Source organism: Tachyglossus aculeatus, chromosome 21 (genome assembly GCF_015852505.1).
Source record: "Tachyglossus aculeatus isolate mTacAcu1 chromosome 21, mTacAcu1.pri, whole genome shotgun sequence".
Lineage (NCBI taxonomy): Eukaryota > Metazoa > Chordata > Mammalia > Monotremata > Tachyglossidae > Tachyglossus > Tachyglossus aculeatus.
In genome coordinates, this window is record NC_052086.1 from 45,969,557 (window position 1) to 45,992,922 (window position 23,366).

Here is a 23,366-nt window from a genome sequence, read left to right on the forward strand (position 1 = left end):
TAAGCGCTGAGTTTGCACGGGAAGGCTCGAGCGCCATCCGCCAAGCTAGCTCTCTTCCTCCCTTCAAGGCCCTACTGAGAGCTCACCTCCTCCAGGAGGCCTTCCCAGACTGAGCCCCTCCCTTCCTCTCCCCCTCGCCCTCCTCTCCATCCCCCCACCTTACCTCCTTCCCTTCCCCACAGCACCTGCACATATGTATATGTCTGTACATATTTTTTACTCTATTTATTTATTTATTTTACTTGTACATATCTGTTCTATTTATTTTATTTTGTTAGTATGTTTGGTTTTGTTCTCTGTCTCCTCCCTTTTAGACTGTAAGCCCACTGTTGGGTAGGGACTGTCTCTATATGTTGCCAATTTGCACTTCCCAAGCACTTAGTACAGTGCTCTGCACACAGTAAGCGCTCAATAAATACGATTGATTGATTGACTGGAGAGACACCAAGTGCCGGCAGGGATTGAGGACTGTGCAGAGGCCAGTTTTCCTGCCCAGGAGGGACGAAGCGCTGGGAAGAGGCCGGTTTTCCTTGGAGGGAGCGGGCACAGTGTCGAGGCCAGTGTGCAGCGGAGAGCCCATCCCCCATCTTACCCCCCACATCTTACCTCCTTCCCTTCCCCACAGCACCTGTATATATGTTTGTACATATTTATTACTCTATTTATTTATTTATTTACTTGTACATATCTATTCTGTTTTATTTTGTTAGTATGTTTGGTTTTGTCTCCCCTTTTAGACTAGAGCCCACTGTTGGGTAGGGACTGTCTCTATATGTTGCCAATTTGTACTTCCCAAGCGCTTAGTACAGTGCTCTGCACACACTAAGCGCTCAATAAATATGATTGATGATGATGATGATGATGATGATGATGAGGGCCCGCGCGCCCCGCCAAGTCCATTTTGTCCCGGCTCCGCCACCTGTCTGCTGTGTGACTTTGGGCAAGTCACTTAACTTCTCTGTGCCTCCGTTCCCTCATCTGTAAAATGGGGGTTAAGACTGTGAGCCCTCCGCGGGACAACCTGATCACTCTGTAATAACAATAATAATGGCACTTATTAAGCGCTTATTATGTGCAAAGCACTGTTCTAAGCACTGGGGAGGGTACAAGGGGATCAGGTTGTCCCACGGGGGGCTCACAGGTCAATCCCCATTTTACAGATGAGGTAACTGAGGCACAGAGAAGTTAAGGGACTCGCCCAAAGCCACACAGCTGACAAATGTAGCGTGGTTCAGTAGAAAGAGCCCGGGCTTGGGAGTCACAGGTTCAAATCCCGGCTCCGCAACTGTCAGCTGGGTGACTTTGGGCAAGTCACTTCACTTCTCTGGGCCTCAGTGACCTCATCGGTAAAATGGGGATTACGACTGTGAGCCCTCTGTGGGGCAACCTGATCAATCAATCAATCAATCGTATTTATTGAGCGCTTACTATGTGCAGAGCACTGTACTAAGCGCTTGGGAAGTCCAAGTCGGCAACATATAGAGACAGTCCCTACCCAACAGTGGGCTCACAGTCTAAAAGGGGGAGACGGAGAACAAAACCAAACATACTAACAAAATAAAATAAATAGAATAGATATGTACAAGTAAAATAAATAGAGTAATAAATATGTACAAACATATGTACAGGTGTTATGTATAGACTGTGAGCCCACTGTTGGGTAGGGACTGTCTCTATATGTTGCCAATTTGGACTTCCCAAGCGCTTAGTACAGTGCTCTGCACATAGTAAGCGCTCAATAAATACGATTGATTGATTGATTGATGTATATAGGGATGGCAAGGAGGTAAGATGGGGGGATGGAGAGGGGCACGAGGGGGAGAGGAACCTGATCACCTTGTAGCCTCTCCAGCGCTTAAAACAGTGCTTTGCACATAGTAAGCGCTTAATAAATGCCATTATTATTATTATATTGTTAAGTGGCAGAGCCTGGATTTGAAGCCGTGACCACTGACTCCAAAGCCCGTGCTCTTTCCACTGAGCCACAATGCTTCTCTGTACAAGTAGAGAAGCATTCCGGGCCTGGAATGGCCCCAATCCCTCTGCCCATCCGCCAAGCTAGCTCTCTTCCTCCCTTCAAGGCCCTGCTGAGAGCTCACCTCCTCCAGGAGGCCTTCCCAGACTGCGCCCCTTCCTTCCTCTCCCCCTCGCCCCCCTCTCCATCCCCCCCATCTCACCTCCTTCCCTTCCCCACAGCACCTGTATATATGTTTGTACATATTTATTACTCTATTCATTTTGCTTGTACATATCTATTCTATTTATTTTATTTTGTCAGTATGTTTGGTTTTGTTCTCTGTCTCCCCCTTTTAGACTGTGAGCCCACTGTCGGGTAGGGACTGTCTCTCTATGTTGCCAATTTGCACTTCCCAAGCGCTTAGTACAGTGCTCTGCACACAGTAAGCGCTCAATAAATACGATTGATGATGATGATGATGATAGTAGGCGTCCAATAAATACGATTGATGATGACAGAGAAGCAGCGCGGCTCAGTGGAAAGAGCCCGGGCTTTGGAGTCGGAGGTCCTGGGTTCAAATCCCGGCTCTGCCAATGGTCAGCTGGGTGACTTTGGGCGAGTCACTTCACTTCTCTGGGCCTCAGTGACCTCATCTGTAAAATGGGTATTAAGACTGTGAGCCCCCTGTGGGACAACCTGATCACCTGGTAACCTCCCAGCGCTTAGAGCAGTGCTCTGCACATAGTAAGCGCTTAATAAATGCTATTAAACAAAAAAGTCCAACTTGTGCTTCCCAAGCGCTTAGTACAGTGCTCTGCACACAGTGAGCGCTCAATAAGTACGATTGATTGATTGATTGATTGAAGGCCCAGTAAGCGCTCAATAAGTATGTATGGTTGGTTGATTGATTGATTGATTGATTGATTGAAGGCCCCCCAGGGTCCGGAGGTGCGCCACTCACCGCCACCGCCTCCGCCGGTGCCGCCGCCCCTCATCGCCTCAGTCGCCCGTTTGCTCGCCTCAGTCGCCCGCTCGCTCGCCTCAGTCGCCCCAAGCCCCGCCCCCCGCCTCGCGCACTTTTTTTCAAACCCAGCAGCGGCGCTGATTGGCTGGGGCCGAGGCGCGGGCGGGCTCCTCGCGCGCGTGCGCACGCGCGCGAGGCCCCCCGCCCGCGCCTCGGCCCCGCCTCCCCCTCCGCCGGCGCGCGGCGCTGATTGGCCGGGGCCGAGAGGAGGGCGGGCTGGGGAATCACGTGTCCTCGCTGTTGGCCCCGCCCTCACCTTCGCCGGCCCGCGGCGCTGATTGGCCGGGGCCGAAAGGCGGGCGGGCTGGGGAATCACGTGTCCTCGCTGTCGGCCCCGCCCCTTCCTCCGTCGGCGCTGATTGGCCGGGGCCGAGAGGCGGTGCGCGGTGGGGGGGTCACGTGCCCTCGCTGTCGGCCCCGCCCCCCTCCACCGCCGGCACGCGGCGCTGACTGGCTGGGGCCGAGAGGAGGGCGGGTTGGGGAATCACGTGTCCTCGCTTTCGGCCCCGCCCCCTACTCCGTCGGCGCTGATTGGCCGGGGCCGAGAGGCGGTGCGCCGTTGGGGGATCACGTGTCCTCGCTGTCGGCCCCGCCCTCTCCTCCGCCGGCGCGCGGCGCTGATTGGCCGGGGCCGAGAGGCGGGCGGGGTGGGGAATCATGTGTCCTCGCTGTCGGCCCCGCCCCTTCCTCCGTCGGCGCTGATTGGCCGGGGCCGAGAGGCGGTGCGCGGTTGGGGGTCACGTGTCCTCGCTGTCGGCCCCGCCCCCTCCACCGGCGGCACGCGGCGCTGATTGGCCGGAGCCGGGAGGCGGGCGGGTTGGGGAATCACGTGTCCTCGCTGTCGGCCCCGCCCCTTCCACCGTCGGCGCTGATTGGCCGGGGCCGAGAGGCGGTGCGCGGTTGGGGGGCCCGCCCCCTCCTCCGTCGGCGCTGATTGGTCGGGGCCGAGAGGCGGGCCGGCTCCCCTCCCGCGGGGAGGGGAGGGAGGTCACGTGTCCGCGCCGTCGGCCCCGCCCTCTTCTCAGCCGGCGCGCGGCGCTGATTGGCCGGGACCGAGAGGCGGTGCGCGGTGGGCGGGGTCACGTGTCCTCGCTGTCGGCCCCGCCCCCGCCTCCGCCGGCGCGCGGCGCTGATTGGCCGAGCAGCGGTCGGCGGTCACGTGGCCGCGGGCCGGCGCGCGGCGCTCCCATTGGGCGCGGCAGGATGCGAATTCGAACCGGGGGCCGTTGACGGGAGGCTCGCCCCGGCCTCAATCAATCAATCAATCAATCAATCGTATTTATTGAAAGCTTCCTGTGTGCAGAGCACTGTACTAAGCGCTTGGGAAGTACAAGTTGGCAACACATAGAGACGGTCCCTACCCAACAGGGGGCTCACTGTCTAGAAGGGGGAGACACACAACAAAACAAGACACATTAACAAAATACAATAAGTAGATATGTACAAGTAAAATGAATAAATATCATCATCATCAATCGTATTTATTGAGCGCTTACTGTGTGCACAGCACTGGACTAAGCGCTTGGGAAGTACAAATTGGCAACATATAGAGACAGTCCCTACCCAACAGTGGGCTCACAGTCTAGAAGGGGGAGACGGAGAACAAAACCAAACATACTAACAAAATAAATAGAATAGCTATGTACAAGTAAAATAAATAAATCAATAAATAAATAGAGTAATAAATATGTACAAACATATATACATATCATCATCATTATCAATCGCATTTATTGAGCGCTTACTGTGTGCAGAGCACTGTACTAAGCGCTTGAGAAGTACAAGTCGGCAACAAATAGAGACAGTCCCTACCCAACAGTGGCTCACAGTCTAGAAGGGGGAGACAGAGAACAAAACAAGACATATTAACAAAATAAAATAAATAGATATATACAAGTAAAATAAATAAATCAATAAATAAATAGAGTAATAAATATGTACAAACATATATACATATCATCATCATCATCAATCGTATTTATTGAGCGCTTACTGCGTGCAGAGCATTGTACTAAGCGCTTGGGAAGTACAAGTCGGCAACATATAGAGACAGTCCCTACCCAACAGTGGACTCACAGTCTAAAAGGGGGAGACAGAGAACAAAACCAAACATACTAACGAAATAAATAGAATAGCTGTGTACAAGTAAAATAAATAAATCAATAAATAGAGTAATAAATATGTACAAACATATATACATATCATCATCAATCGTATTTATTGAGCGCTTACTGTGTGCAGAGCACTGGATTAAGCGCTTGGGAAGTCCAAGTCGGCAACACATAGAGACAGTCCCTACCCACCAGTGGGCTCACAGTCTAAAAGGGGGAGGCAGAGAACAAAACCAAACATACTAACAAAATAAAATAAATAGATATATACAAGTAAAATCAATCAATCAATCAATAAATAGAGTAATAAGTATGTACAAACGTATATACATATCATCATCATCAATCGTATTTATTGAGCGCTTACTGTGTGCAGAGCACTGGCCTAAGCGCTTGGGAAGTACAAATTGGCAACATCTAGAGACAGTCCCTACCCAACAGAGGGCTCACAGTCTAAAACGGGGAGACAGAGAACAGAACCAAACATACTAACAAAATAAAATAAATAGAATAGATATGTACAAGAAAAATAAATAAATAAATAAATAGAGTAATAAATATGTACAAACATGTATACATATATACAGGTGCTGTGGGGAAGGGAAGGAGGTAAGATGGCTCAGGGGGTCCCGGCCCCAACCCCCCCCCCGAAACAAAGCCCACCAAACCCGCCTCCGTTCGGTGCTATTTACTGAGCGCCTACTGTGCAGTGTGAGGGGCAACGTTCTCTCCCTCTCTCCTTCCTCTCCCCCTCCCCATTCCCCCCGCCTTACCTCCTTCCCCTCCCCACAGCTCCTGTATCTATGTATACATGTTTGTACGGATTTATTACTCTATTTACTTGTACATATTTATTCTATTTTATTTTGTTAATATGTTCTGTTTTGTGGTCTGTCTCCCCCTTCTAGACCTGAGCCCGTTGTTGGGTAGGGACCGTTCCTAGATGTTGCCAACTTGGACTTCCCAAGCGCTTAGTATAGTGCTGTGCACACGTAAGCCCTCAAGAAATACGACTGAATGAATTGAATGAATGAATGTATATATGCTTGTACGTATTTATTACTCTTATTTGTACATGTTTGTTCTATTTATTTTATTTTGTTAATATGTTCTATTTTGTTGTCTTCCTCCCCATATGATTGAATGAATGAATAGAAGGGGGATATGTTTGTATGTATTTATTACTCTATTTTATTTGTACATATTCTATTTATTTTATTTTGTTAATATGTTTTGTTTTGATGTCTGTCTCCCCCTTCTAGACTGTGAGCCCGCTGTTGGGTAGGGACCGTCTCTATATGTTGCCAACTTGTACTTCCCAAGCTATTAGTACATCATCATCAATCGTATTTATTGAGCGCTTAGTATGTGCAGAGCACTGTACTAAGCGCTTGGGAAGTACAAATTGGCAACATATAGAGACAGTCCCTACCCAACAGTGGGCTCACAGTCTAAAAGGGGGAAACAATGCTCTGCACACAGTAAGCGCTAAATAAATATGATCGAAAGAATGTATATATGTTTGTACATATTTATTACTCTGTTTTATTTGTACATGTTTATTCTATTTATTTTATTTTGTTAATATGTTCTTTTTTGTTCTCTGTCTCCCCCTTCTAGACTGTGAGCCCGCTGTTGGGTAGGGACCGTCTCTATATGTTGCCAACTTGGACTTCCCAAGCGCTTAGTACGGTGCTGTGCACACAGTAAGCGCTCAATAAATACGATCGGATGAATGTATATATGTTTGTACATATTTATTACTCTATTTTATTTGTACATGTTTATTCTATTTATTTTATTTTGTTAATATGTTCTCTTTTGTTCTCTGTCTCCCCCTTCTAGACTGTGAGCCCACTGTTGGGCAGGGACCGTCTCTATATGTTGCCAACTTGGACTTCCCAAGCGCTTAGTACGGTGCTCTGCACACAGTAAGCGCTCAATAAATACGATTGAATGAATGAATGAATGAATGAATGAACGCTCTGAAAGCCCGGGTCTGTGGCTTCTAATCCCCCTTCTCCACTTGTCTGCTGGGTGGCCTTGGGCAAGTCACTTCACTTCTCTGGGCCTCATCTGTAAAATGGGTATAATAATAATGGCATTTATTAAGCGCTTAATAAATGCCATCATCATTATTATTATTACAAGGTGGGACAACCTGATTGCCTTGTAACCTCTCCCCAGCGCTTAGAACGGTGCTTTGCACATAGTAAGCGCTTCATTCATTCATTCAATCGTATTTATTGAGCGCTTACTGTGTGCAGAGCCCTGTACTAAGCGCTTGGGAAGTACAAGTTGGCAACATCTAGAGACGGTCCCTACCCAACAGTGGGCTCACAGTCTAGAAGGGGGAGACAGAGAACAAAACCAAACATATTTACAAAATAAAATAAATAGAATAAATGCCATTAAAAAAAAAGTTGACAAAGTTGTCCCACAGGGGGCTCACAATCTTAATCCCCATTTTACAGATGAGGTAACTGACTGAAGTGACTTGCCCAAAGTCACACAGCTGACAATTGGCAGAGCGGGGACTTGAACCCGTGACCTCTGACTCCAAAGCCCGGGCTCTTCCCACTGAGCCACGCCGCTTCCATGGCTTAATGGAAAGGGCACCCGATTGGGAGTCAGAGGACGTGGGTTCTAATCCCGGCTCCGCCACTTGTCTGCTGGGTGACCTTGGGCAAATCACTTTGCATCTCTGTGCCTCAGTGACCTCCTCTGTAAAATGGGGATGAAGACTGCGAGCCCGCCGTGGGACAACCTGATTACCTTGTAGCTACCCCGGTGCTTGGCCCACAGTGAGCGCTTGACAAATACCACAATAATAATACTAATACTGTGAGCCCCATGTAGGACAGGGGTTATGTCCAACCTCATTATCTTGAATGTACCCCAGTGCTTAGAACAGTGCTTGAATAGTAAGCACTTAACAAATACCAACATCATTAAGCACTCACTATGTGCCAAGCACTGTAGGAGACGCAGAGCTGCATAGCGGATAGAGCGTGGACCTGGGATAGAGAAGGCCCTGGGTTCTAATCCCTGCTCCAACTGTGTCCAATCCGATTGTCTGGTATCTACCCAGGTGCTTAGAACAGTGCCTGGCATTCGTACATTAAGTGCTTAACAAATAACACAATTATTATTATTAAGTATTAAGATAATCGGGTCCCACATGGGGCTCACGATATAAGTCGGAGGGAGAAACAGATGTTGAATCCCTATTTTGCAGATAAGTCAACTGAGGCGTGGAGAGTCAAAGCTTTCTTGAGGGCACATTTCCTCCAAGAGGCCTTTCCTCTTCTCCCATCATCATCATCATCAATCGTATTTATTGAGCGCTTACTATGTGCAGAGCACTGTACTAAGCGCTTGGGAAGTACAAATTGGCAACATATAGAGACAGTCCCTACCCAACAGTGGGCTCACAGTCTGCGTCACTCTGACTTGATTCCCTTTGTTCATCCCCCCTCCCAGCCCCACAGCACTTTTGTACATATCTGTAATTTATTTTTATTAATGTCCATCATTCCCCCCCTTCGGACTGTAAGCTGTTTGTGGGCCGGAAATATGTCTGTTTATTGTTGTATTGTACTTTCCCAAACAGTACATTCATTCATTCGATTCAATTCGATTCAGTACGATTGATGATGATGATGATTCATTCATTCAATCGTATTTACTGAGCGCTTACTGTGTGCAGAGCACTGTACTAAGCGATTGGGAAGTCCAAACAGTACATTCATTCATTCGATTCAATTCGATTCAATACGATTGATGATGATTCATTCATTCAATCGTATTTATTGAGCGCTTACTGTGTGCAGAGCACTGTACTAAGCGCTTGGGAAGTCCAAGTTGGCAACGTATAGAGACAGTAAGCGCTCAATAAATACGATTAAATGAATGACTTACCCAAGGTCTCCCAGCAGGTATGTCCTCTCTATTCCACCTCCACAACATGGCTCGAATCCGTCCTTTCCTCTCCAACCAAACTGCTACCATACGAATACAATCACTCATCCTAGCCCACCTGGATTACTGTTTCGGCCTCCTTGCTGACCTCCCAGCCTCCTGTCTCGCCCCACTCCAACCCATACTTCACTCCGCTGTCCGAGTCATTTTTCTACAAAAACGTTCAGGACATGTCACCCCCCTCTTCAAAAAACTCGAGGGGTTGCCCATCCACCTCCGCATCCAACAAAAACTCCTCACCATTGGCTTTAAAGCAGTCCATCACCTCACCCTCTCCCACCTCACCTCCCTTCTCTCCTTCTACAACCCAGCCCACCCACTTTGCTCCTCTAGTGCTAACCTTCTCACTGTGCCTCCATCTTGCCTGTCTCACCACCAGCCCCTAGTCCACATCCTCCCTCCTCTAATCAATCAATCAATCAATCAATCGTATTTATTAAGCGCTTGGGAAGTACAAATTGGCAACACATAGAGACAGTCCCTACCCAACAGTGGGCTCACAGTCTAAAAGGGGGAGACAGAGAACAGAACCAAACATACCAACAAAATAAAATAAATAGGATAGAAATGTACAAGTAAGATAAATAAATAAATAAATAGAGTAATAAATATGTACAACCATATATACATATATACAGGTGCTGTGGGGAAGGGAAGGAGGTAAGATGGGGGGATGGAGAGGGGGACAAGGGGGAGAGGAAGGAAGGGGCTCAGTCTGGGAAGGCCTCCTGGAGGAGGTGAGCTCTCAGCAGGGCCTTGAAGGGAGGAAGAGAGCTAGCTTGGAGAAGAGAGCTAGCTTGGGGAAGTCTATGACAACCACACTTCAAAGCCTTGTTGAACGCACATCTCCTCCAAGAGGCCTTCCCAGACTAAGCCCCACTTTTCCTCATCTCCCACTCCCTTCTGCGTCGCCCTGCCTTGCTCTTCCTCCCTCCCTCCCTCTGTAATTTTATTTATTTGTATCGATGTTTGTCTCCCCCCTCTAGACTGGGAGGTCGTTGTGGGCAGGGAATGTCACTCTATTGTTGTAATAATAATAATAATGGCATTTATTAAGCGCTTACTGTGTGCAAAGCACTGTTCTAAGCGCTGGGGAGGTTACAAGGTGATCAGGTTGTCCCACGTGGGGCTCACAGTCTCAGTCCCCGTTTTACAGATGAGGGAACTGAGGCACAGAGAAGTTAAGTGACTTGCCCAAAGTCACACAGCTGACAATTGGCGGAGCCGGGGTTTGAACCCATGACCTCTGACTCCAAAGCCCGGGCTCTTTTTCCACTGAGCCTCGCTGCTTCTCCAAGCCACGCTGCTTCTCCATTGTACTTTCCCAAGCGCTTAGTATAGTGCTGTGCATACAGTAAGTGCTCAATAAATATGAGTAAGTGCGTGCTCAATAAATATGACTGAATGAATGAAATACTACTGCTACTATTGGGACCACCATTATTTTATGGTTCATGCACACACATCCTAACAAAATGACACCACACACCTAGAGAGGAAGCTTCTCGAGGGCAGGGAACAATTTTCAGGCGACCGTTGTACTTTCCCAAATGTTCAGTACAGTGCATTGCACCCAATGGTTGCTCAGCGGACAGAATCATGGCTTCAGTAAACGCTACTCGGTAGTCGCTACTGCTGTTGCTACTTTTGCAAGCAGTGATTCTGAAATGGCTAGAGCCGACCGGGACCATTCCACATTACCAGAGAAAAGATATTAAGTAATTGTAATGAGAAAAGAGACGAAAAAAAGCGAAAAAGTAGTCTGGTATTTTTTAGTTTGGTTTCCAAAATGTGGACCCCACTCCCTCTTTGTAGAGCTTTTTTGGGTATGGTGTTGTTCTTTTTCTCCTCCAGATTAGAGAGCGAAGATGAGCAAAATTCACCTGACTCAGGATGGAGCCTCTCGTTCCGAAGCAAGTAAGTTGGAGCCTTGTGGGTTCTTGATGAGGGAAAAGGAAACCATTTTCTCCCCATAGTATTTCCACATTGTGAACATTCTCCCCTAGGGAACTACATTTCCAAGGCTTTTGCAACCATTTAAATGGAAATAATCCTGTTATGTAATTATAGTGCTACTAGTAGAAAGACCAGTGCTTCACAGGAGAGAAGGGAAGAGCTGAAGATTACAAGGGGCGGCCAGCAAGATCCACAGGGAGACAGAAGCAGGAGAGGCAAGGAGACGACTTCTTAAGCTTCACATGTAGTAAGTGTTTAATAAATACCATCATTATTATCATTATAATCAGAGATGATACCCACATCCAACTCCCCACACCTGTGAACACTCCCCTGGGCATCCACTCCCCTGGGAGAAACTGAGGGGCAAAAACACCAACTGCTTTGGCAAATTGGGGCTCCACCCTGGTAGCCTTTTGGACAGGGTAGGGGGGACGCACCGCCCGCCCCCATCTCCCCTTGAGACCCCAAGGGACTTTAGAGGGATCCACGATGGAGGAAGGAAGAAGTGGAGGAAGAGGAACGGAAGGGCATTGCCACTGCCCGTGGTCACCGGGATGAAGTGTGACTGTGAGCCCACTCTTTTAGACTGTGAGCCCACTGTTGGGTAGGGACTGTCTCTATATGTTGCCAATTTGTACTTCCCAAGCGCTTAGTACAGTGCTCTGCACATAGTAAGCGCTCAATAAATACGATTGATGATGATGATGATGAAGTGTGGATGACTCCTGACCTCCATGGGTTTTGGGCAAGGGTGGGTGAGCACACAGTAAGTGCTCAATAAATATGACTGACTGAACGAATGAATGTCTAAGTACCTAGTACAGTTCACTGCCCCAAGTGAGTGCTCAGTAAGTGCCACTCACAACTAACTTCCCACCCTCACTGTCAATCCCACAGGGGGAATCACCCCTCTCTTCCAGAGAAATTGCTGCTAGGTTTGAGATCAGCAAAGGGACAGAGAGATGAGTGAACAAAGACCTAAATCACCAAACTAATGGAACGAATCAACCAATTGGTAAGTCCGTGGTCATGGTGGCTATGGGGAGAGTATAAAGGGGAAGGGGGGGGAAGACTTCCTGGAGGAGGTGGGCTTTCAGGAAAGAAGTAAAGGCAGGGAGGGATTCATTCATTCATTCATTCAATTGTATTTATTGAGCGCTTACTGTGTGCAGAGCACTGTACTAAGCACTTGGGAAGGACGTCTGGCAGATTCAAAGAGGAGGTGGCTCTCAGGCAGGGGTGGCCATGAGCCGGGGTGCTTTGAGAGCGCCCAGTGATAATAATAATAATAATGATGGCATTTGTCGAGCGCTTACTATGTGCAAAGCACTGTTCTAAGCGCTGGGGGGAATACGATGTGATCAGGTTGTCCCACGTGGGGCTCACAGTCTTAATCCCCATTTCACAGATGAGGGAACTGAGGCTCAGAGAAGTTAAGTGACTTGTCCAAGGTCACACAGCTGACAAGTGGCGGAGCCTGGATTCGAACCCATGACCTCTGACTCCCAAGTCCGGGCTCTTAGTGAGCTGAGAAGGAGCCTTCCCTGACTAAGCCCCCCTTTCCTCTTCTCCCATTCCCTCCTGCATCACCCTGACTTGCTCACTTTTTTCATCCTCACCTTCCAGCCCCACACTACTTATCATCATCAATCGTATTTATTGAGCGCTTACTATGTGCAGAGCACTGTACTAAGCGCTTGGGAAGTACAAATTGGCAACTTATGTACATATCTGTAATTTATTTATTTCTATTAATGTCTGTGTCCCTCCCCCAGCCCCAGACTCTAAGCTTGCTGTGGGCAGGGTACATGTCTATTTATTGTTATATAATAATAATAATAATAATAATAATAATAATAATGGCATTTATTAAGCGCTTACTATGTGCAAAGCACTGTTCTAAGCGCTGGGGTGGGATACAAGGTGATCAGGTTGTCCCACGTGGGGCTCACAGTCTTAATCGCCATTTTCCAGATGAAAATTGTACTGTATTGAACTCTCCCAAGCGCTTAGTACTGCGCGCTGCACACAGTAAGCTCTCAATAAATACAATCGAATGAATGAATGAATTTCTCCATTCCTCAGTTACCTCATCTGTAAAATGGGGATTGAGACTGTGAGCCCCACATGGGACAGGGACTGTGTCCAATCTGATTTGCTTGTATCCACCCCAGTGCTGTGTACAGTGCCTGTCACATAGTAAGCGCTTAACAAATAAGAAGCAGTGCGGCTCAGTGGAAAGAGCCCGGGCTTTGGAGTCAGAGGTCGTGGGTTCAAATCCCGGCTCCGCCACTTGTCAGCTGTGTGACTTTGGGCAAGCCACTTAACTTCTCTTTGCCTCAGTGACCTCATCTGTAAAATGGGGATTAAGACTGTGAGCCCCATGGGGGACAACCTGATCACCTTGTAACCTCCCCAGCAATTAGAACAGTGCTTTGCACATAGTAAGCGCTTAATAAATGCCATTTAAAAAATACCACAATTGTTATTATCACTGGATAACGTACAGGATAAAGAAGTGGCATGTTCCGACACCAGCTCCCCTCCGCACCATCAAGGGGACCCCATCCTGCCTTGCTTTCCAACGCTTAAAACAGTGCTTTGCACATAGTAAGCGCTTAATAAATGCCATTATTATTATTATTGTTATTATTATTAGTCCCGATGGGAACGAGGACGGCCCCAGCGGCCCAAGGCCTTGGACAACCTCGACAAAACTAGTGGCTGCAGCATCGTCACTGTGGTGGACTCTGAATTACACCTGCCCACGATGTGCTTACAGTCCAGAGGGGGAGATGAACATCAATATACATAAATAAATCCCAGTGATGTACATAAGTGCTGTGGGGATGAGGATGAGGTGAACAAAAGGAGAAAACCCAAGTGTAAAGGCGGCGCAGAAGGACGTGGGAGAAGAAAATGAGAGGTTCTAATCCTGGCTCCGCCACTTGTCTGCTGTGTGACCTTGGGTGAGCTACTTCACTTCCCTGTGCCTCAGTTACCTCATCTGTAAAACGGGGATTAATACTGTGAGCCCCAGGTGGGACAGGGTCTGCGCCCAACCTATTAGCTTGTGTCTACCCCAGCACTTAAAACAGTGTGTTACAAATAGTAAGCCTTTAACAAATGCTCTGCATACAGTAAGCGCTCAATAAATACGATTGATTGAAATACCTTCCCAAACAAATAGGCCTTCCCAGACTGATCCCCGTCCTTCCTTTCCCCCTCGTCCCCCTCCCCATCCCCCCCGCCTTACCTCCTTCCCCTCCCCACAGCACCTGTATATATGTTTGTACATATTTATTACTCTATTTATTTTACTTGTACATATTTATTCTATTTATTTTATTTTGTTAATATGTTTTGTATTGTTGTCTGTCTCCCCCTTCTAGACTCTGAGCCCAATGTTGGGTAGGGACCGTCTCTGTATGTTGCCAACTTGTACTTCCCAAGCGCTTAGTACAGTGCTCTGCACACAGTAAGCGCTCAATAAATACATTGAATGAATGAATGAATATTACAGAAAGCGCTCAGTAAATATGATTAATAATAATAATGGCATTTGTTAAGCGCTTACTATGTGCGAAGCACTGTTCTAAGGGCTGGGGTAGATACAAGGTCATAAGGTTGTCCCCACTTGGGGCTCAGTCTTCATCCCCATTTTACAGATGAGGTAACTGAGGCCCAGAGAAGTGAAGTGACTTGCCCAAAGCCTTCATCCCCATTTTACAAATGAGGTAACTGAGGCCCAGAGAAGTGAAGTGACTTGCCCAAAGCCTTCATCCCCATTTTACAGATGAGGTAACTGAGGCCCAGAGAAGTGAAGTGACTTGCCCAAAGCCACACAGCTGACAAGTGCCAGCTGTGAGACTGTGAGCCCACTGCTGTGTAGGGACTGTCTCTATATGTTGCCGACTTGTACTTCCCAAGCACTTAGTACAGTGCCCTGCACACAGTAAGCGCTCAATAAGTACGACTGAATGAATGAACAGTGGCGGAGTCGGGATTAGAACCCAAGACCTCCGACTCCCAAGCCCGGGCCCTTTCCATGGAGCCATGCTGCTTCTCAGTCAGTCAATCAATCAATCAATCGTATTTATTGAGCGCTTACTGTGTGCAGAGCACTGTACTAAGCGCTTGGGAAGTACAAGTTGGCAACATATAGAGACGGTCCCTACCCAACAGTGGGCTCACAGTCTAAAAGGGGGCTCTCAGTCACTGTGGGCAGGGCATGTGTCTGTTTATTGTCGTGTTGTACTCTCCCAAGTGCTTAGTACAGTAGCCTGCACCTGGTAAGCTCTCAATAAATACAGCTGAATGAATGATTGAATGATCGAGTGAATGAATGAATGGATGGTTTGATTGATTGATTGATTGTGTCTTTGTGTTCTGGGGCAGGCGGTTTCCCTCACCCCTACGAGGGAGTGCCGTGCCACTTCCCACTCAGCCTGCGTCACGCCGTCACCCCAAAAGGCGGCTTCTTGGGATTCGGATCCGGGCCCGTGCGCTCTACCGTGTATAATCTCCACCCCGGGAGCCTGGACCAACTGCGTAAGAGGCTTTGGGAAAGTTATATTTATTTACAAGCCAATTTCCTCTGGGCTCATCTGTTTCTAAATGCGTCTCGTTTGCATCGGCCGATCCTATTTCTATGCTCCAACGGGAAACGAGAATCCTATAGATGACTCGCTCTATTCTAGGCTGTAAGACGCACCGCGGTTTGGCAAGATTCCTACATGATCTCGTTTTCGGAGCTGGCAAGGCTGGCTCGCTCCGTCTCTCACACCCACCTTCGGGGAGAGAATAGAGTTCTTGTTCTTTGTCCAGGAAGGGAAGGATTGGCGCTGGGTGCCTGCTTCCCGCCGCTTGGACTCTCCTGGAGGGCTGTGGGTTGGGTTTCTTCTTGACACGACTTTCCCACGGCAGGTTGGGGTAGAAGGCCAGAGCGTATTGAGACTGTAAGCTCGGTGTGGGCAGGGAATGTGTCTATTGTTGCTTTGTCCTCTCCCAAGCATTCATTCATTCAATCGTATTTATTGAGCGCTTAATGTATGCAGAGCACTGTGCTAAGCGCTTGGGAAGTACAAATCGGCAACATATAGAGACAGTCCCTACCCAACAACGGGCTCACAGTCGAGAAGGGGGAGACAGACAACAAAACCAAACAAGTAGACAGGTGTCAGTACCATCAGAATTAATAGAATTATAGCTATATACACATCATTAATAAAATAGAGTAATGAATATGTACAAAGTAGAGTAATAAATTGGTACAAATATATACAAGTGCTGTGGGGAGGGGAAGGGGATAGGGCAGAGGGAGGGAGGGGGTGATGGGGAGGAGGAGAGGAAAAAGGGGGGCTCAGTCTGGGAAGGCCTCCTGGAGGAGGTGAGCTCTCAGTAGGGCTTTGAAGGGAGGAAGAGAGCGAGCTTGGGGGATGTGTGGAGGGAGGGTATTCCAGGCCAGGGGAAGGACGTGGGCCGGGGGTCGACGGCGGGACAGGCAAGAATGAAGCACGGTGAGGAGGTTAGTGGCAGAGGAGCGGAGGGTGCAGGCTGGGCTGGAGAAGGAGAGAAGGGAGGTGAGGTAGGAGGGGGCCAGGGGATGGACAGCCTTGAAGCCGACAGGGAGGAGTTTTTGCTTGATTCGAAGGTAGACAGGCAACCACTGGAGATTTTGGGGGAGAGGAGTGACATGCCCAGACTGTTTCTGTACAAAGATAATCCGGGCAGCAGAGTGAAGTACAGACTGAAGTGGGGAGAGACAGGAGGATGGAAGATCAGAGAGGGGGCTGATGCAGTAATCCAGTCGGGGTAGGATGAGAGATTGAACCAGCAAGGTGGCGGTTTGGATGGAGAGGAAAGGGCGGATCTTGGCGATGATGTGGAGGTGAAACCAGCAGGTTTTGGTGACGGATTGGATGTGTGGGGTGAATCAATCAGTCAATCAGAATGAGAGAGCGGAGTCGAGGATGACACCAAGGTTGCGGGCTTGTGAGACGGGAAGGATGGTAGTGCCGTCTTCAGTGACGGGAAAGTCAGGGAGAAGGCCAGAGGTGAGGCCCCTCTTTTACCTGAACCTCTCAGACCTACTGCTAGGAATGTGCTGGCTCACCAGGGCTCTTCTGTATGGAACGCTATCAGCCAACAAGGACGTGGTCTGCTACAACCTTCAATCGACGGGACAGGTGAGTCCCAGCTGCCTTCGGTGGGCTGCTTCGGAACAAGACAAGGAAGCAGCCTGGTCTGGTGGATAGAGCAAGGCCCTGGGAATTAAAAGGGACCTGGGTTCTAATCTTGGCTCCGCCACATGTCTGCTGCGTGACTTAGGGCAAGTCACATAACTTCTCTGGGCCTCAGTTACCTCATCTGTAGAAAGGGGATTAAGAGTGTGAACCCCGCGAGGGACAGGGACTGTGTCCAACCTGATTGACTAGTATCTATCCCAGCATTTAGAACAGCGCTTGGCACATAGTAAGCACTGAACAAATACCATTATTATTATTATTATTATTATTAAGACAGGAAGCTCGGGCTGGTTGGCTCCTAAAGAGAAATTGCAAGTTGCTCTATTTGTGGTTTGTGAAGGGAGCGGTTGCTGCCGATATGTCTGGGGCCAAAATTCTCACAATTAGTCAGATTTTAAAAAGAAACGTGGGTGTCTACCATCTCTGTTATATCATACTCACTCATGAGCTTAGTTCAGTGCTGTGCATACAGTAAGCACTTGATCGTTATGATTGACTGAGTGATTGTAGAGGTGATGTGCATACCATCTCCTATGCTGCCTCAGCTATTTTTTATGGTATTTGTTGATCCTTTATTATGTGCCAGGCACTGTACTAAGCACTGGGGTAGATATGAGATAATCAAGTTGGACACAGTCCATGTCCCACATGGGGCTCAGTCTTGATCCCCATTGTACAGATGAGGCACCTGAGACCCAGAGAAGTTGTGACGTGCTCGAGGTCACACAGTAGAGCCAGAGCCGGGATTAGAACTCAAGTCCTCTTACTCCCAGGTCTGTGCCCTTTCCATTAGGCCACACTGCTTCTCCATCTTCTAGACTGTGAGCCCGTTTTTGGGTAGGGACCGTCTCTATACGTTGCCGACTTGTACTTCCCAAGTGCTTAGTCCAGTGCTCTGCACACGGTAAGCGCTCAATAAATATGATTGAATGAATGAATGAATGAATGAAAGACAGGGTTTGGGAGGGAAGATAAGGAGCTCAGTCTTGGACATGTTGAGTTTTAGATGGTGGTGAGACATCCAGATGGAGACGCCTTGAAGGTGGGAGGCAGGCCTGAGGCAGCACTTACTGTAGTGCTCTGCACACAGTAAGCGCTCAATAAATACGATTGAATTAATGAATGAATAAATGACCTTGGTCAGGGGGAAGGGGAGGAGAAGATCATTCAATCAGCCAGTCCATGGGACTTGCAGAACACCTTTTGAATGCTCAACAATCAATCAATAACTTTTACTGAGCACCTACTGTGTGTGGAGCACTATCCTGAGCACCTTGGGAAAATATGATGGAGTCAGTAAACCCAAACCCTGCCCTCAAGGAGCTGACAGTTGAGTGGGGTGTGTGGGTGGAGGGGAGGTGGAGACAGACACAGAATAATTTGTATACCGGAGGAAGAAGGAAAAGGGGGCAAGTGTACTTACACCTTGTACATATTTACTATTCTGTTTATTTTGTCAGTGATATGCATCCAGCTTTACTTCTATTTATTCTGATGACACCTGACCACATGGTTTTTTTTTGTTGTCTGTCTCCCCCTTCTAGACTGTGAGCCCGTTGTTGGGTAGGGACCGTCCCTATATGTTGCCAACTTGTACTTCCCAAGCGCTTAATACAGTGCTCTGTACACAGTAAGTGTTCAATAAATGTGATTGACTGAATGAACAGGATGCTTAAATCATAGGGTACAAAGCACTGAACTGAGTGCTTGGAATAAAGTGGCAGAAGCAAGACCCAAGTCCCCTGCCCTCAAGGAGCTTATGATTGAATGGGAGACAGGTGGCAAAACATTTCCAATTGGAGGGGACAGAAGGGAGAATGAGGATGTGGCAGGAAGTGGCCTAAAGAGATGGGAACAAAATAGCCAAATACAGAAATTGAAGGCCCACATGAACATGCAGATAAATGAAGGGCTGAATGCTTGAATGGTTCAATCGACCAGTGGTATTTTTTGAGCGCTTACTGTGTGCACAGCACTGAACTAAGTGCCTGGGACGTGGCTCAGTGGAAAGAGCCCGGGCTTTGGAGTCAGAGGCCATGGGTTCGAATCCCAGCTCCACCACAAGTCTGCTGTGTGACCTGGGGCAAGTTACTTAACTTCTCTGAGCCTCAGTTACCTCATCTGTAAAAATGAGGATTAAAACTGTGAGCCCCACGTGGGACAACTTGATCACATTGTATCCACCCCAGCGCTTAGAACAGTGCTTTGCACATAGTAAGCGCTTAACATATGCCATTATTATTATGATTATTATTATTACCATACAAAAGAGTTGATAGACACATTCCCTTCCCACAAGGAGCTTACAGTCCAGAGGGGTTAACAGACATTAATATAAATCAATCAATCAATCACGGATATGGACGTAAATGCTGTGGGGCAGAGGGTGGGGTAAATATCAAGTGCTTAAAGGGGTTGGTCTGCATGACTGGTGTGCAGGGAGTTAATCAAGGAAGACCTGTTGGAGGAGGTGGGATCTCAGGGGGGTTGTGAAGGTGGGGAGAGCTGGCTTCTGGCAAATATGGGGTAGGGAAAGGGCATTCCAGGCCATAGAGATACATCTATCGGCCCTGGTGCCAAGGAGAGAACTGCCCAATTGTACTCCCAAGCATCCTTTGAGGCTGATTGCAGAGACAGAATGCTGGGCTGGATAATAACACTGGCATTAATGAAGTGCTTCCTAGAAGCTAAGTACGGGGGAGGTACAAGATAATCCGATCGGACCCGATCTGGATGGACTGAGTGGATCCATGGCATTGCTTATGGCCTTAGGTTCTTAGGCTCTAAAACAAGACGAGTCATGCGCATCAATATTCCAGGAGAAGCGCATCAACCAGAGAAATGGGAATTATCATTATCGAAATATAAAATAATAAAAACTGTTTTTACGGTGTTGTCTGCTGCAGCTTTCATTAACAATATGGCCCAGGAGACTCACAAAGCATTTCGCAGTGGGTTTTCCTGGGTGGGCAAAAACAACCTGTTGTAGGAGACAAAGACACATACACACGGCCCCACAAACAGTACCAGGAGGGCTTGTGTATGTGTGTGCGCATGTGCACAGAGACAGCCCTTTGTGTGGAAAGATGAATTAACATTGAGGGGGTCCCACCCTGGTTACTGAGCCCCCAGAAAGGCCCCTGTGAAACCCTGGGGGTGTCCAGAGGGGCAGCCCAGGGAGTCTTAAGGAGTCCATGCCAGGAAAAGACCTAGGTTCTAACCCTGATTCTGTCACTTGTCTGCTATGTGACCTTGGGTAAGTCACTTAACTTCTTTGTGCTTCAGTTATCTCATTTGTAAAATCATCAATCGTATTTATTGAGCGCTTACTGTATGCAGAGCACTGTACTAAGCGCTTGGGAAGTACAAGCTGGCAACATATAGAGACAGTCCCTACCCAACAGTGGGCTCACAGTCTAAAAGACTGTAAAATGGGGATTAAGACCACAAGCCCCATGTTGAACGTGGACTGTGTCCAACTTGATTAGCTTGTATCTACCCCAGCGCTAGTACACTACCTGGCACATAATAAGCACTTAACAAATACCATTAAAAAAAAAGGGGGAAGGCCCAGAAAGCTTGGAGTTGACAGGGAGCAATTGAGGTAGCGTGGGCCGGTGGAGAGCACATTGGGTTGGGAGTCGAGAGAGCCATATTGTAGCCCCAGTTCTCACATACTGGGCCATCTTGGGCAACTCCCTCCTCAGGTCTCCTGTCGCCCCACCTCCCCCATCCCTTGCCCCCAATGACCTGGCCACTTACTTCATCAACAAATTTGACACTATCAGGCTTAATCTCCCGAAAATCTATCCTACCCCTCTCCAGTCCCTTACCTATCCTAGCCCTTCTTCAACTCTCCCATCTTTCCCAGCACTATCTCCAGAGAAAATCTCCTGCCTTCTCTCAAATTCCACCCCCTCCACCTGTGCATCTGACCCCATTCCTCTGCACCTCATCAAAGCTCTTGCCCCCTCCTTCTTCCCTCCTTAACTGCCATCTTCAACTGTTCACTCTCCAATGACTTCTCCACAGCTTTTAAACATGCCCTTATTCTAAAAAAACCCTCCCGAGACCCCACAGCTCCCTCCAGTTATCACCCCTTCTCCCTCCTACCATTCCTCTCCAAACTCCTTGAGTGAGCTGTCTACACCCTCTGCCTCAAGTTCCTCTCCTCCAAGTCTCTCCTTGACACCCCTCCAAACTGGCTTCCGTCCCCTTCACTCCACAGAAACCACCCTCTCAAAAGTTACCGATGATCTCCTTCTCGGCAAATCCAAAAGCCTCTACTCCATCCTAATCTTCCGTGACCTCTCAGTGTTGACCACTCCTTTCTCCTGGAAACACTATCCAACCTTGGCTTCACCGACTCTGTCCTCTCCTCGTTCTCCTCCCATCTCTCTGCTCATTCTCAGTCTCTTTCGCGGGCTCCTCCTCTTCCTCCCATCCCCTAACTGTGGGTGTGCCTCAAGGTTCAGTTCCCCCTTTTTTCTCCATCTACACTCACTCCCTTGGAAAACTCATTCGCTCACAAGGCTTCAACAATCACCTCTATGCCGATGACACCCAAATGTACACCTCCAGCCCTGATCTCTCTCCCTCTCGGCAATCTCACATTTCCTCCTGCCTTCAAGACATCTCTATTTGGACCTGAAACTGAATATGGCTAAAACTGAAATTCTTATCTTCCCACCCAAACCCTGACCTCCTGTTCACTTTCCCATCACTACTGATGGCCCACCATCCTTCCTGTCTCCCAAGTCCATAAACTTGGCGTTATCTTTGACTCCTCTCTCTCGTTCCACCCACATTTTCAAGCCATCACTAAATCCTGTTGGTTCCACCTTCACAACATGGCCAAAACCCACCTCTTCCTCTCCCTCTAAATGGCTACCATATTAATACAAGCACTTATCCTATCCCACCTTGATTACTGCATCGGCCTCCTTGCTGACCTCCCTGCCTCCTGTCTGTCCCCACTCTAATCCATACACCAATCTGCTGCCCTAATTCATTCATTCATTCATTCAATCGTACTTATTGAGCACTTACTGTGTGCAGAGCACTGTACTAAGCGCTTGGGAAGTGCAAGTTGGCAACATATAGAGACGCTCCCTACCCAACAACAGGCTCACAGTCTAAAAGGGGGAGACAGACAACAAAACAAACATGTGGACAGGTGTCAAGTCATCAGAATAAATAGAGGTAAAGCTAATGCACATCATTAAGAAAATAAATAGAATAGTAAATATGTACAAGTAAAATAAATAGAGTAATAAATCTGTACAAACATATATACAGGTGCTGTGGGGAGGGGAAGGAGGTAAGGTGGGGGGATGGGGAGGAGGAGAGGAAAAAGGGGGCTCAGTCTGGGAAGGCCTCCTGGAGGAGGGGAGCTCTCAGTAGGGCTTTGAAGGGAGGAAGAGAGCTAGCTTGGTGGATGTGCGGAGGGAGGGCATTCCAGGCCAGGGGGAGGATGTGGGCCGGGGCTCGACGGCGGGACAGGCGAGAACAAGGTACAGTGAAGAGGTTAGCGGTGGCAGAGGAGTGGAGGGTACAGGCTGGGCTGTAGAAGGAGAGAAGGGAGGTGAGATAGGAGGGGGCAAGGTGATGGACAGCCTTGAAGCCGAGAGTGAGGAGTTTTTGCTTAATGCGAAGGTTGACTGGTAGCCACTGGAGATTTTTGAGGAGGGGAGTTACATGCCCAGAGTGTTTCTGCACAAAGATGATCCGGGCAGCGGCGTGAAGTATAGACTGAAGTGCGGAGAGACAGGAAGATGGGAGATTAGAGAGGGGGCTGATGCAGTAAACCAGTCGGGATAGGATGAGAGATTGAACCAGCAAGGTAGAGGTTTGGATGGAGAGGAAAGGGCGGATCTTGGCAATGTTGCGGAGGTAAGACCGCACCAGAAACTCCAGTGGTTGCCCATCCACGTCCATATCCAACAAAAACTCCTCTCCTCACTGTTGGCTTCGAAGCAGTCCATCACCTTGCCCCCTCCGACCTCATCTCGCTACTCTCCTACTACCACCCATCCCACACATTTTGTTCCTCTAATACTAACCTTCTCACTGTTCCTCGATCTTGT

At 48.3% G+C, this 23,366-nt stretch overlaps 1 protein-coding gene across 1 annotated transcript in view; it reads right to left on the reverse strand.

Annotated features, from left to right (window-relative positions):
* Nucleotides 1-2,952, reverse strand: part of CCNF (cyclin F) — a 30,077-nt gene extending 27,125 nt beyond the window's left edge. The window contains 1 exon segment of the mRNA XM_038762247.1: nt 2,919-2,952. Coding sequence (XP_038618175.1) covers nt 2,919-2,952 — 34 coding nt within the window.
* Between the last annotated feature and the right edge of the window lie 20,414 nt (nt 2,953-23,366).